Source organism: Siphateles boraxobius, unplaced genomic scaffold, assembly GCF_051911475.1.
Source record: "Siphateles boraxobius isolate OS27281-9 unplaced genomic scaffold, OSU_SipBor_1 29, whole genome shotgun sequence".
In the NCBI taxonomy this organism is placed as follows: Eukaryota; Metazoa; Chordata; class Actinopteri; order Cypriniformes; family Leuciscidae; genus Siphateles; species Siphateles boraxobius.
This window is the reverse complement of record NW_027508908.1, coordinates 5,330,136-5,346,214: the sequence shown is the minus strand read 5'-3', so window position 1 is coordinate 5,346,214 and position 16,079 is coordinate 5,330,136. Positions and strand designations below refer to the sequence as shown.

Here is a 16,079-nt window from a genome sequence, read left to right as displayed (position 1 = left end):
CACACGGAAGACGGCAAAGAGGAGACACTTCTCTGGAGATCGAGACCATCACCATCATGAAAATTTATTATTAAATCAAACAACAATATTGTTGATGATAAATTCAAAGTTAATTGTATTTTTTTTTCAAAACGCTATAAATCCATCCATTTTTTGCCTAAAAAAACAACAAGAAAAACAACAACAAGAGAACATGCAACATATAATCAGGGATTCTATACTACAAATTAATATAAATTAAATAAGTGCAACTGCATGAAATAAATAAAAGCCAAACAAAATAAATAGTAAAATAAATTAAATAGTAAAAATAAAATAAATATTTCCAATGTCACGTTCCAATATTGTCCACCACATAAAACACTAATTTAAAAATAACACACAAATACAGTCCTTAAATACAACAATGTTAAAAATACATTCAAATCATTTAGTAACACATTTAGGCTAATAGTAATTCGTGCCGAACTTGAAAAAAGTAATAACAATATTCAGGCCTACTATTAGGCTACGTGTTGTAGCAATTAACTAAGTGCATTTAGTTTCATATTTGTTAAAAAATTATAATGTTATTTTATCCCCATCTATGTTGATTATGAAAAGTGAACATAGGCTAAGATAGGATGCGCAATATATCGAGAGACATGCTCAGACATGATTTTGGCCACTTAATTAAGTTTTGTTTTGTAGAAAGCCTTTCTTTAAAGTGAATTTCGTTTTGTATAAATTGTATCTTAATTTTAATATTTTTTTCATCAACCATTGCCTGGATTTAATAAATAAGAAGCAAATAGCAGACAATATAATCATGAGTCATGACATGGAGGCGCAGGCGCGGTCCCTTGCATTGCACGTGAACTGGGGCGCATCTCATCACAAATTAACCAAAACTCAGTATATGCCTCACAGACATGAGAAATAGATTTATAAAGAAACCTTGAAATGTCTTTAAACGAAACAATTATAAATGAAAAGAAATAGGCTACTCTCTCTATAGGCGCGTTCACTACAGAGATGGTGATCATCAATTTCATCTTTGCAGACACAACACTAGTTTATTAATAGAAATAAAATACAAATTTATTTTTAAAAATGGCGTTTATCGCGTTTTGGAAAAGAGCTCCTCATATCTTTTAGTTTGTCAGTGCGTTTTGTGGTGTTAGGAATTGTTTTTCTGCGTATTTCCGCACTAACTCAAAACGTGCGAACATGTACACCACCTCCTGACCTGGCGTAGGATTTGAGCGTGCTGTACGCCAACGTCCATATTGATATCAAAGTCACCGTGGTTTTGGGTGTACGCCAGGTGTACGCTGGAAATTTGGTGTACGCAGTTTTGATAAATGAGGGCCAGTGTGTTTGTGAATAGGATTGAAGCCAAACATTGCATCCAATCAGATCAGTAAAATCCAAATGTTTGTGCATTAGTGTTTGTTTGCAAAGCATAGATGCATCACCTTTCTCTAAACACTGTCCAGGTGGTGAAAACAGCATAATTTATTCATGAGATCAATCAGTATTTTGCACTGTATTAGGTGAAAAATAATATATTTTGGATGTTTTTTGTAGGCTGGTGGTTTGTCAGCACTGCTGAAGAACAGGGTTGGGTTCCTGCCACGTACCTGGACTCTCAGAGCGGCACCAGAGATGATCTGGACCTGGGAACATCTAGATCTGGAGAAGGTAGGAGACACCAATTACACTCTCTCTCCTACTTTCCCATGCACAAACACTCTTATACCCCAAGAAATCTTCACCAAAACCAGTATAAGATGACCTGTTTCGCATTTATTGACCACCCAGAACCGTACATATTGATTTTATAATGGAGTATTCCAAAGTCTGTATACTCAATTTTCTTTTGAGAAAAAGAGTGAGGACTTAAGGACTGTGAGAGACCATCGATTGGAGAAGGAGAAATACAGGAAAGAAGGGTGGCTCCGCTATCATAAAAGTGCTCCTATCATTTCTTTGAATCTATACATAATAAATTACTTCTTCTCTAAAAGGTTGCACTAATACATTGGTTGTACTTCATAGTGTGTTATAACTACACACCATAGTGCATCTGGGTGTTTCCTCAACTTTGGACACTTTTGGCCCTGTGGACTTTTTAAAGCGGCACTATGCAGGATTTCCACCATTCAACCCGAAAAGAGTCATATAACCATTCCAAGAACTCTGAAGCTGTTCAGTTAAGCTCAAAAAAACTGCATAGTGCTGCTTTATAACATTTAGACAGAATTTGATTCATTTATTTAATGAAGATTCCCACCACTGTGTCATTTCCACCACATCTCAAGTTACGCATTGTGTTTATTAGCACTGTGTGGTTGAACATTTCAGAATAAAATGGCATTTGAAAAGTGACAAATAAAAGTGATGAAGATCTTCATACGACAAAGTGGAAATCTGTTGGTTTTAAAGTTGCAATGAAACAGAAGTACAGACAGATCTTTTATTCTGTGTAACAGATTATTGAAAAAGAAAAAGACTGGGTTCTTTCCATCAGATGTCCGACATGCATCAACAGAGAGAAGTTTTTTTGTCTTCTATCTCAGAAGATCGACATTTTTATTTAACAAACAAACAAAAAATACATTGATGAATCATTCACAAAAAGATGTACTGTATTTGCAAAATAATTTTCATTTCATGTCAAATCCTGGAACATAAATTGGCCAAAGTTGAAAAAAACCTCATCTGTTTTCTCACCGCAAAGAAACAAACATTGAGAAGTCTCATTATAAATTTGTCCCTTTCTAATCCTCCTTTACCGTCTTCCCAAACCCCAATCAATCATCCGCTGCCATCAGCATTTTCTGGGTTCAGAACCACATTTTTAGCTGCATCTTGAAATGTATGCCACTGAAGAGCTCAATGTGTAAGATTAGGAGTGGTTAGGCTGGAGATAAAGCTTCCGCTACTATCTTTGTCTTGAATAGATCGAAACATCCCAGCACAATTGATCGATCCCCTAGGGGTAATTTACCTTTCCATATGGCCATAACAGCTTCATTTGGTGATGTTGCTGCAGTCTTTTCAGACTGAACTTTATTTGAGATAGACCATCTACTGTTTCTTTACTTCCACACCTTTCTTCCTTTTTGAATGTTTGGAGATAATGAGTGGTTAATATATATATACTGTATAATACATTAATTTTCCACTCTCAAGCACAATAAAAACCATAAGCACTTTATGTGTACCACTAAAATCCAATAACACATGTATTAATCCAAATACATCATCGCTCAAGCCAAAAACCCTCCTAACCTATCACAAAACTCTTTTCTTTCATGTAATATGTCTTCATCATTACACTAATACCAGTGTTCCTCCTGAGTTGTTTATGTTGAGTTTGTCATGTCTCTGTTCTCTTTCTGCTGTCCTCATTCACCCGTGTCAGTTACTAAGAGACGTAAGGCTCATCTGAAGAGGCTTGACCGGAGATGGACACTAGGGGGAATAGTCAACCGTCAACAGAGCCGAGGTGAACACACATGCAATCACGCATGCCTGCATAGACTGATCACATGCAAGCAGTCACGTGTGTGTGTGACCAATCTGCATGGTGCGTTTGTGCTAGTTTACACAATGATTAGCTTGAATATGCACACAAACACGCTCTTTAGAAACCTAAACTCTCTTTCTGGATAAAACTTTTGGATCTGGCTCCCAAAGCATGCTGGGAGATCTGTTTCATCTGCGCTCCATCACAAAATCTTTATTATAATTTGCTTGCATTAGGCCTCTATTTGTGTTTATGTGTATGAACTCAAAATGATATAATTAAGACTGTTTGCAGATGATGAAAATTATGTTTCTCTGGATAAAGATTGGTTTAGAAGTAGGCTACCTATTAATTCTGAAATATTGTGGTCTGATATCTTTATGCTTGAAATCTCATGTGTGGCATTAGAGTTCAAAGTTCCGGCACTGTAAAATATTTCTAACCTCCCCAACTAAAAATTTTCTAGTGACTGGTCACATCTAAATTTTTCACATTTAATTTGATCAATTTGCAGAATGTCACTTGGACCAATTGAAAATTTTAGATGTGACCAGTCACTAGACGATTTTGAGTTGGGAGGTTAGAGTATTGATCATATAAGAGCTGATTGATTTGGTTCTGGTCTAGCTGCTTCATTTTCTACTTTTCTATTAAAGCCTACTAACCAAGTATCGCTTGCAGGTTAACATAGTTTAAAGCAGGGGTGTCCAATCCTACAGTTGAAGGACCAAGGTCCTGCAGGGTTTAGCAGTGGTGGTAAGTAACGAAGTAAAAATACTTCGTTACTTTACTTAAGTATTTTTTTCGGGGATCTGTACTTTACTTGAGTATGTTTTATTTGCATCTACTTTTACTCTTACTCCACTACAATATTAAAGACAAAGTTTACTTTTTACTCTGTTACATTTCCCCGTGCCTGCTCCAAGTATTTATTACACTGGCTTTCCAAACCAATGAAAAACTTGGTTTTATTTTGAAAAAAAGAACGCACGAGCTCTATGCCAGCATACGCTCGCATAGCAGTCAGTTCGCCATTATGGAAGATGACGCAGAAACAGGTGAAGGTGCAGCTCTGCCCAGCAATGACCCAGAGATTCCCGCTTACACTGTATCTTGCACATCTTCTGTTTGATACAGCTAATGTTATGGAACATGTCTATTGCAGAGCTGCCAACTCTCACTCATTCAGACTCACGCAATCGACACTTTCCACACGCTCTCACGACACATCCAATTTCTCACGCAGAGGAAAATCGCGAAGCAAAGAGGACATTGACACCGACAGACAGGGCAGAGTGGGTTACCTCTGATATTAAATAAATTCTCAGCTCTCAGATTCTGTCAATTTTATTACGAAATTCAAACAATAAATACCGTTTTGGAGCTTTTAAATGTGACGTGACAGATAGCTAGCGCCTGCTATGGGGTGCCGTTAATCTCTTTACTACTCTAGTTAATTGTAAATAAACACAAATGAACAATAATAGGTAGCCTATGTTGAAAGATACAGTACAACTTACCGAAATGTATATACCTTATACATAATATCAATAAATCAGTGTTTTTCAACCGCAGAAAGAGGTCAGTAAAACAGCTGGAGAACAATATGTCACATAACGTTACATTTAGGCTACCTCAGAAAAAAAAAAAAACATTTAATGAGCATAGCACGTTAGTTTGCTAGAAAAATTAGTATTTTATAATATATTTGATATTAGTATAAATTAGTATTTTGCTAAATATGTGCACTATATATTTATTATATTTTTTACTTATATCATTAAAATATTATAAAGTTGTTATTATAATAAAAATCACATTTATTTTTAACATTTAATAATACCAGCTGACAGGGCTCTCTGTAGCCTATGTTTACAGAATTAGGTGAGATTTTCTTAATTTAAAAATTAACATGTATCTACTGTACCAAATATTTATCAAAATGAATCTATATTGAATCAAGATCGGAATCAAACCACAATAATTGAATTGAAATTGTAGAATTTGTATCAAAGAATGGCCTACCAGTCATTGCACCATAATATGCTGTCACTAAACTTAATGAAATTGTTTAGAATTGATGCAAGGTGCTTCATTGTCTCTTGACTGATTGCAAATCTAACAAATTCTTAATTGCAGTATCTAATAATTTGTTCAATTAAAACATTGCATATCACTCCCAAAACAATTGATCTGTTTAATTAATAATATTTACAGTTTGAATATTTACTTTTTACTTTCGGTACTTAAATACGTTTTAAATCGGATACTTTTGTACTTTTACTCAAGTGATGTTTGAATGGAGGACTTTCTACTTTTACTGGAGTCATTTTTTATTTAGGTATATATACTTTTACTCGAGTATATTTTTTGAGTACTTTTACCACCCCTGGGGTTTAGCTTCAACCAGCTCCAAAATACTTGGCTGTATTTTTACAGTTTATAGAAGTTTATAGCGAGTCTGAAGACCTTAGCTCTGTTCGAAATCGTCCCCTATACCCTCATTCACTTTTGCCTACATTACTTCACCAATATAGTCCACTTGAAGGAGTGAATGAAAACGAGTGAGTGAATTCAGATACTAAGTGTGCTGGATGGCCTGCCGTTTTTGCATAGTTTGTGCTTGCTCTTTAATAATCATTTGAAACGTAGCAAACTGGCATCTCCAGTAGTAATGAAAAGATTTCTCTTAAACTCTTTAATGGAAACTACCATGTATAAACCTTAATTAAACAATTTAAGACTCAATTAAAAAGGATATGTAGGATATTTTATACCTGTATTATATTACTCTGTACCAGGGCCATAAGGAATCTGCAGACTTTTTTTGACTGAATTTTTGGAAAAATCTGCGGAATTATGCGGAATGGTTTTAAATGTGTTTAACCGATCTTAGAGTATTGGAACTGAAAACATTACAAAATAAAATATTCACTTCTTAATTTTTATTTAAGGTTTACAATACAAATACAAATAGAACAACTTTCCAAAACAAAACTAAATCTCTCTTATCGTCCATCCACTAAACGACGATGATAATTTCTTCACGTTAAACCGAACTTTTATTTTGATGGGTTTCTGAGTGTATCTGAAGATCCAAGGAGATGGATGCGTAAACAAGTATGTGTAGTACACAAATCTGCGGTGCTTATTTACAGAGATTCGCAGAACAATCAGACTTTAATAGCAGGCTTTAATATTCACAGACACTAGTCAATATAGCGACTTGATATTATAATCGGCAGTGAATAGACAGAGTAGCCTAGTTATTTCAGCTTTGCGCCGGTGTGCGCGATAGCAAATAGTAGAAAATATATCATACACTACCCAGCACTGTTCTCATCATGATACATTTAGGTTGTATTTAGGATAATGACACTTTTAGAGACACTACATAAAGTAAATACAACTTTAAATAAAACTTAACAAGAGCATTCCTTTCTGTTCTTGTGGCAAGCATCGTTCGCAAATTCGTTTGCTTTGTCCTGTGCTGTGATTTTTGCAAACAAAAGTGACATCCTTAATTCCTCCGCATTCAGTTTTATTTTAGACTCTCTTATAAAAAAAAACGTTTCATCAATCAGCGCAGCCTATTACCCCTCACAATCGCGCACGCGCAGGTTGTTCTTATCAATGACGGGTACTACAATCTGCAGAAGTCTGCGGGTGCGTATTCCGTGCGGGCCTGCTCTGTACCTTCTGTACATTGGACCAGCGGTTTGGAAAATGAATGTATGGATGATTCATCTGAATGAATGAATGAGGCATTTATATAGCGATGATTCATCTGAGGGCGTCATCTTCTGGTGAGACGTGTGAATTCATTCGGCACGACGATCACAGTGCATTATGGGCAGTGTTGGGCAGTAACGCGTTACTAGTAACGCCATACTGTAACGCAGTTACTTTTGACAGTAACTCATACTGTAACGCATTACTTTTTAAATAAATTAACTCCTTTACCGTTACCATATGGTGCGTTGTCCGTTACTTTTTTAAATTAATTAATTTTGGCTGAAGTGTAGCCTACAGCCTAACCTGTTTGCAGCAGCGACGCATTGTAGGATTGGTGGTAGGGTTGCTTGCCACCCGTCGCTTAAAATACGGAATTGTCCCGTATTTACAAGTGAAATTATGCGTCCCGTATCAAATCAATAAGCGAAGCGATTTGTCCCGTATTTTACATAAGGCCCACACATAGCCTAGTTGGATAAAAACATAAGGATTTACTATACTAACAGCAAATAGCCTATAAAGAAATCAATTTCACAATAATGTTACATTATGATTAGAATCAAATTAATTTGGTCCATTTTCTAAGCTTAGAAAATGCACATTTATACGGGCTAAAATTGTATAGGCCTAAAATATTGTTTAGTAATTCTGTGAATTACACAGTAATACTACCCACCGGATGAAGAAGGGTTGGCTCTCAGTCTCCACAGAACAAAATATTTATTTTATTTTATTTTATTTTTAGTGTTCGCATTTATGAGGAAGAAACAATGTGACGGACGTGACAGTTCTCCGTACGTGAGCGCTCTGAAAGCGGCACTAAAAGATGCTTTAAAACTTTCACAGAGACATCAAACAGAAAGCACAAAACCTTTCTTTAAAGTGAATTTCGTTTTGTATTAATCGTATCTTAATTTTAATCAATGTTTCATCAACCAATTGCCTGGATATAATAAATAAGAAGTAAATATAGCTGACGATAGATAATCACGAAACGGAGGCGCCAGCGCGTGAACTGGAGCTCGTCTCATAAATAAACCGAAACTCGGCGTATAAGGTAACCTACTTTTAAACAGAACATTTCAAAACGAAAGAAAACAGACTACAGACTGCTCTCTGCTTATGTAATCTGTATGAAATGTGCATTTCTCTATGGCGCATCTACTGCGAAGATCGCGAGTCAGCATAGGGAGTATCCTCAGAAATCCTTGTGATATATTCAGTTTGTGCTGGTCTGACTTAAATAAAATAGTGTTTAAAAATTACTTTCTGTTTAAGTCAGTTTTGTGTTTGTGTAGACCATAACGCATAAAAGAACATTAATGGGAACATTAAAGAATGTTTTTTTTTTTTAAGTAACTAAAAAGTTACTTTTAACAGTAATGCATAACTTTTTGGTGTAAGTAATCAACAAAGTAATTGAGTTACTTTTTGAATGAAGTAACTAGTAACTGTAACTAGTTACTATATCTTAGTAACTAGCACAACACTGATTATGGGTATTCAGATGTTGAGTTTACACGAGTTGTTATATGAGCCCAGTGTTTTTAAGTAGGTTTGGAGCTAAACTCTGCAGGACATTGGCCCTCCAGGAGCGGCTTTGGGAACCCCTGGTTTAAAGGGATAGTTCACCCCATACAATTTGTAAAAAAAAATGGTTATGGTGTCTACTCACCCTTATGTTGTTCCAAACCTGTACGACTTTTTTTTTCTTTTTTCTTTTTTTGTCCATACAATGAAAGTCAACGGGGAGCAATGTTGTTTTGGACCCCCATTTAATTACTACCATTGTATGGACAAAAAAATACTTCAACATCTAACATCAAACATCTTTTTTGGTGTTGTACAGAAGAAAAAAAACGTCATTCTGGTTTAAAAAAAAAAAATTATTCAGCTGTCAGGTCTGGCATCCTGTAGTTCACACAGGAGGTTTGACCTTTCAAAATCCCAGTGTTTAATTATAAACACCCAGACCTCAAATAATTACTAATGTCTAGACCTTTGGTGGAATTGTATGTTTGTATGGTAATGAGTCTCCTTGGAGATCTGCCGTTTCATGTTGAGTCATAAGGAATAGACATCCACGGTTGTAATGTGCAGTTTTCCATTTGTGTACTCTTAGAGTGTAATGACTAACATGAAATGAACACCATGCACATGGCTGTTGGTAGACTAGACTAGAGCATGCTGGATCGTGAATTGGTGGGAGCTGATAAGAGATTTACCATGCTGCTTTGGCAAGTGCATGAATATCAGCCTGACTGGGACTGTGTGACTGTCTACTGTGACTCCTAATGCCGGTACACATTTTACGATTTCTGTCCCAGATGAAAGATGACCAATCATGGCAATTTCTGTAGTCGTGGCTCCTAAACTGTGATCCTACTGTAGGTCGTACAATGAGAGAGGTTCAAAGATGGCCGTTGTCTTGCGACCAAAGATAGCCTGCAATAAATTTTTGACAGTGTCATAAATTTTGCATGATCATCTCACAGTGTGTTTGATGCTACCACCTATGTCTACTGACTAGCCAATAAAAATGCAACATGAAATGGCGTATTGATCAAGGCGACGTGTCACTAAAACTATATACCTCAAGCTCCATTTGCAAAATTGGCATGCCAAGTTGGCCTCTTTTCCCTTGTCCATATTCTCCTCTTTTTTTCAGCACACATAAAACCAAAGTGGGATTCATCTTGCTCTATTTGTTTACCACTAACGCGTACTGATGACGTTTTATTCTTCTATACTCATACGATCGTACGATTCAATAGGTGTCACCATCATACAGTCTAAATATGTCATACCCAAGTTTATTAGATCCATGTCGTACAGTGTAATTTGTAATGATGATTGCCGAAATCGCACAGTCCGTAGCAGGCATAAGATATGAAATACCAGGGCTTATGTTTATGGGATGAGTTTTGTTAAATAGTCTCTTCAAATCTTCAAGTCCTCCAACAACCACCACTAAAAACCGTGGTAACTATCGCATTTTAGGCAAAACTATGGTTACCGTGGTCAAATTTTATAAGTATTATACATTTTTCTCTTTTCTTCCGAAAGTGGCTTATGCAGATCGGGATAAAAATTCTGGTTCTAGATTGGATGCGACACTGTTACAGTAACTGCTTTTCCCTCATTATTTCTCCCTTACTTTGCTCTGCATCATTGGAGAAGCCTTTGGAAACTCACAGTGGAAAGTGTGGAAGTAGGTCATTGGCTCGCTGTGTGTGACTGCATTTAATCCTGTCATTTTTTTTTACCGTATACATACTAATGAGTCAGAGAGCACCACGGTTGATCCAGAGACAAAGAACAGCCAGGAGTTTCAGAGGGAACGTTTCTCCATTTACACAAGTTGCAACCTTCAAAACAGGTCAGAGGTTGTGATGGCTTCAGAGTGGTTGCTTGAAATAAACTAATAATCTTTTGTAACGTAATGGTTTCAAAATCCGTACTGAAATACAGTACTAGGAGCCCTTGGACCCTAATTTGTCATTATTGATTGATGATATTGATGATCATTTATTCACCCACATTCTCCAAACCAGAATTTTAAATGTATTTATCTTTTTTTAAAGTACTATTCTTCCATATACCACAAAAGGAGATGCTAGGCAGTATGTTCATGCTGCTCTTTTCTTCTTTGTAAATATTGTACAAGTAAATAATGACTGAAATTTAAAGGGATGGTTCGCCCAAAAATTTTAATTCTGTCATTTACTCACCCTCAAGTTGTTTCAAAACCTGTATGGGTTTCTTTCTTCTGTTGAGCACAAAATAAGATATTTTGAAGAATGTTGGTAATGGTCCCCATTGACTTTCATTCTATTGTTTTTCCTTCCACACTATGGAAGTCAACGGGCCCATCAGCTGTTTGATTACCCATTTTCTTTAAAATACATTTTTCGGTCAGCTGAAGAAAGGAATGCATATAGGTTTGGAACAACTTGAGGGTGAGTAAGTAATGACAAAAAGTTAATTTCTGGGTGAACTATCTCTACTAGCTTGATCAGACATGGTGATCATCATTCACTTTCAATCAGCATTCCTCTAAATTTAACCTTGTCTGTTCTATGAAAAAATTAAAATAATAAAAGGTTCGGAATGACATAAGGATGAGTAAATGAACTATTTTCATTTTTAGATGAAGTTTTCGGGTGCAGATCAGATTCAGACAACTCCTGCCGGACCGAGCACGACTTTTGGTTAGCTTATAAGAAATGTTAAAGCAAGCAAGTTTCAGGAAGGTCAATATGACAGCTAGAATATTCTGTGTACCCACAATCTCTCTCTCATTTCGTATCGCAGTGGTTTTTAGGTCACGGAGGCTGAAGGAGAAAATGCGTCTGTTGGCACACAACTCCACAAGTGCATGCAAAACTCAAGTAATGTGTTCTGGACCGACCTGAATTTTTCCACCATCCAGAACAGTCCATGAAAATACTGCTGACTGTTGGAAAATGTGTTTTTCAGGCGTTTCTTTTTGTGTGTTTTTAGCTCTTTTATTTTTACCCTCACGTCTCTAACTCCTGTTGGTTGTCATCTGTCCACACTATGACTTTCTTCTGTGGAACTCAAAAGGAGATATTTAGCAGAATGCCTGCAATCAGTTCTTCTTCATTTGGTAAAAAAAGATTAGTGTTGGTTTTAGGTCAGAAGTTCAGAATGAGATCAGCACAGGGTAGTTTCTTCTCTTTCATATGTTCACTTATCAGATTTCCCAGCTTGTCTGCTCCCGCGAAAGAATTAAGTGTTGATAGAGACGTTACGACCTCATGTCATCTGTTGTTGGCAGACTGTGTTATTCACTGCTTAAAAAAACTACATATAGGATATTCATCTCTCTTTTTTATTGTTTTTCTTTTTCAACACTTCTCCCACTATTAATATGTTTTTTTATCAGCTCTATTTCTGTTTCACTAAATCGAAATTTATAGCGTTGCTCTGAGCAGACTGTAAGCTCTTTCGCAAAGGGAAAGACATCAGAGTTTGATATGTAGATGTTAAACACAGTTGTGTCATATGTAAACAATACTGAATAATGTTTTATGTGTGTTTTTAGGGAAAATAAATGCTTTATAAGATCTCAGGAGTCTTCAATGCAAAATGGAGGGAATAAAACTGGTTCTGATCAGTTATATGTCTTACTGGGTGAATCTTACAAAACCTGTCATGATCATATCCAGGACATATTTTAGAAAAAATAAGTCTCCTATCTTGATGAAAGAAAATGGTGTCTAGGTTTTGGACCGTTCCTTTTTCTTTTTTTTTTCTTTTTTTTTTCCTTTTCTTTTTTTTTTTGCAATGTGAGATTATTGTCTCATTCTCTTTATTGTAATGGGAAAATAATATATTATTTAAATTGTAAAAATGGTAGTATGTGTTGTCCTATTTTTAATATTTGCTGACAAAATGTTCTGATGCATTATGGTGATTCTATATTCCTAATGCAATATGTAAAAAAAATTAAATAATTCTTTTGACTTGTCAGGACCTGGACATGTTTGTATAAGACTGACCCTACTAGGTATTTCATATGGAATAATACTAGAACCGGAGTGGAGAGGCTTATGCTAATTATTGTGTCTTGGGCTTGTTTTGCTCTGGTTACAACAGGCCCACTGTCTCCTGGAGGTTTCGTTAATGTTATTACTATTGACGGATTGTGAGATGATTGTGTTATTGTGCCTGTGGTGAAGGATGAGTTTTGGACCGGTCTTACTGCAAATTTTGTGGTTTTACTTCTGCCTCTGTTTTCCCAAGGAACTTACATTTGTAAGTTTATAAGTTAGCAGTTAAATCCATTAGTCAACCTTCTTTCACACCGCAGAAAAGGCAAAGACCCAAGTGCAGGGGAAAAAAAATAACAAAGAAGTCCTTTCTCATTCTTTTTCCCTTATCTGTCTTTTTTAGAGGAGAAATATGTCACTGTCCAGGCGTATGGCAGTCAGGGAAAGGATGAGATCGGGTTCGAGAAAGGAGTAACCGTGGAGGTCATCCAGAAGAACCTGGAGGGATGGTGGTACATCAGGTAATCAATCTGGACCTCACACTTAAAGGTGGTTTGTTATGGAAATATTTGCTTTTTTTATTATTTGGTAATATTTTTGCTGATGATATTTCATTTCTTATCTGCAATATGTCTGATGGTATTGCATTTTGGGTCTTCAGAAACATCTGCACTACAATAGTTTACTATGTTATCACTGTATTAATTGTATATAGCGAATCTCAACTGCTTGATTATATAAATTCAAAGTAGGATATGTGGTGCATCCTATATTCCCTGCATACAGTACACTCATATACAGATAAATATATACTATATAGTAAATCTCAACTGCCTGATTTTTTTATTTGGTCACAAAATGTAAATATAGCTCTATAAATAAATTTAGATATGTAAGTATATCCAACTTGATTATATAAGCAGTATATACTATTGGCCTATAGCATATCTCAATTGCTAAATTGCTTGTTTTTTATTAAATAGAAACTAAATTACCGCCCACCTCTAATCTGCTAAAGGCATGAAGATATTAAGATGTTATAAATTTTAACATCATGATCTTCTGTAAAAGCTCCTTTGAAACCATATGTAGAGTGATTGGGGCTGTACAATTACATATGATGCCATATAATGAGTGTGTGTATATATATTATATATGAAATGGCTTATACAGTAGATGCTTCTGCATATTAAGGATAAATAGAAAAAAATAGTTTTACACATTTTTTTCAATCTCTGGAGGGTCAGTATGACTTTATCTTACTTAAAATGTTTTGCTGACCTCTAGTGGTGAAGTAGGAGAATGGTTAATGCATTTCATTTTTAATCCCCCCACTATGTTTTGAAAGATGTGTAATACTGCTACTAATGTGTTGCAGGTATCAGGGTAAGGAGGGCTGGGCCCCAGCCTCATACCTGAAGAAACTGAAAGATGACCTTTCCCCAAGGAAGAAGACTCTGACTGGCCCTGTGGAGATAATTGGAAACATAATGGAGATCAGCAACCTCCTCAACAAGAAGGCTGTAAGCGAGAAGGACATTCAAACTGATGGCGAGGCCACCAGCCCTGAGCGCCACATTTCCAAAAGTGAAATCAGTTTACCTATCCCATATGCCCCAGAGGCTGGAGTGGCACCCACAGTGGTCACTGGTTTGGGAATGAACTCTGGATCTAGCGCCGCCCTACAGGAGAACAAGAGCAGGGCAGAGCCGGGGTCACCTGCCATAGCCCGGGTGGCACCACACAGAGTTGAGATAGGTGAGTAAACAGTTGGTTTATCACATGTATAACTAAATGTATACAGCATCCACATGTTCAGAATAGAATAGAAAAGTTAGATATATGACTTACAGTATTTATTTAGTTTATCCAAAACAAGTACAATTATAATTAAATTATTTTTCTTAAAATGTATATAGCTATATGTTTTATATTTAATATATTATCATATTTTCTATATAATTGTATAATTATATCTCCATATTTGATATAATAAATATGTTTATGTTCCTGTTATTTTTGCACATAGGATTTGATGCCATAGGTAACATTTCTTTGTGGTAAACAGATGTTTCCTAACATTTTGTCCGGGTGTTGTGTACCTTGATAGTGACACATTCACTGTCTCTGTTGCTCAACATTCAGCCTGTCAACTGCTGTTTGTTTGATTTTTGTTTGTTCTTGTGCTTACTTATTTTTCTAATGCTAAGTGCACACTATACAACTGAATTTTTTTCCCCCCATAGTGCTGTACTGCTCACATTACATGGCATTCCTGACATTCTTGTTAAATCTGTTTTGTTGTGGATGCTGAGATGCACACACTATTATTTCACCTTAACAGGTCCTTAACAGACAGCATATGTTCCCAAATTTTTTTGCCTTTTTTAAAACTTGCAAAGTGACTCATTCTATTCAAATAACAGCAGCTTAAGTTGTATGCATGGTACTTTTTGCTAATAAATCTAAAAACAAAGAAGATGAAAGATGACATTTAAGGAGACAATGGTTAATGTTCTATTTTCTCATTCGATTTTTTATCATTACTCTCGCTACTCAATCATCATACCCAGGCCATCACATTTCTCACACTACAAGATTTCCTTCTCATAAGTTTTTTTCTTAAAACATGCTTGTTGTGAATGCATGCTTGAGTGTGTTGAACTTCTCTCTTATAATGAGGGCTAGTGATGGCACTGTAATCCAGTTTGGCTCCAATTGATTTTGTAAAAAAATAAAAAAATAAAAAATGGTGACAGACAAATTAGGAACTCTCCTATTTTAATGTCCTAAATTTGATTAAACTATGGTAATGTTTGTGTCTTGAGCTGAGATGTTTTGTATTCAATTGGCAGGATCTCCAAACCTCAGACAGAAACCTCCTCCTCGAAGAGATACAAATCTGGTAAGTTAAGTGGACCAAACAGCATTTATTATCAAATTAATTCATAGAGAGCAGCATTTATTTAGACACTAATGTCTTTTTCTCCAAAACTCAAGGCATTCCAGTTGCCCAAACCTCCAGAGGCCCCTACTGTGGAAGCGGAGTACTACACCATAGCAGAGTTTCAATCCAGTATCTCAGATGGAATCAGTTTCCGTGGAGGACAAAAGGCTGATGTAAGGCTGATATATTCTAATATAAATATCGTTTGACTAATGAAAATATGAAAATATATTAAATAATTAATATATATTCATTGGGGTTCAAAATACTTTTACCACATTAACAATGGGATTTATTTGTTTAAAACTTAATATAAACAAATTTTCAAAGTTTGGATCGCACTGTATGATAAATATATGCCATTGTA

The 16,079-nt window shown here is 35.8% G+C and overlaps 1 protein-coding gene across 8 annotated transcripts in view; it reads left to right on the top strand.

The window, feature by feature from the left end:
* sh3pxd2aa (SH3 and PX domains 2Aa) overlaps positions 1-16,079 on the top strand; it is a 131,555-nt gene that overhangs the window by 107,111 nt on the left and 8,365 nt on the right. For 2 of the 8 annotated variants that reach the window (XM_077246249.1, XM_077246251.1), the window contains 7 exons: positions 1,570-1,683; positions 3,410-3,493; positions 13,169-13,286; positions 14,144-14,523; positions 14,795-14,809; positions 15,621-15,670; positions 15,766-15,885. In XM_077246249.1, the coding sequence (XP_077102364.1) occupies positions 1,570-1,683; positions 3,410-3,493; positions 13,169-13,286; positions 14,144-14,523; positions 14,795-14,809; positions 15,621-15,670; positions 15,766-15,885 (881 nt within the window). The remainder of the gene's footprint in view (positions 1-1,569; positions 1,684-3,409; positions 3,494-13,168; positions 13,287-14,143; positions 14,524-14,794; positions 14,810-15,620; positions 15,671-15,765; positions 15,886-16,079) is intronic. The other 6 variants (XM_077246252.1, XM_077246250.1, XM_077246254.1 and 3 more) reach the window with 3 other exon arrangements.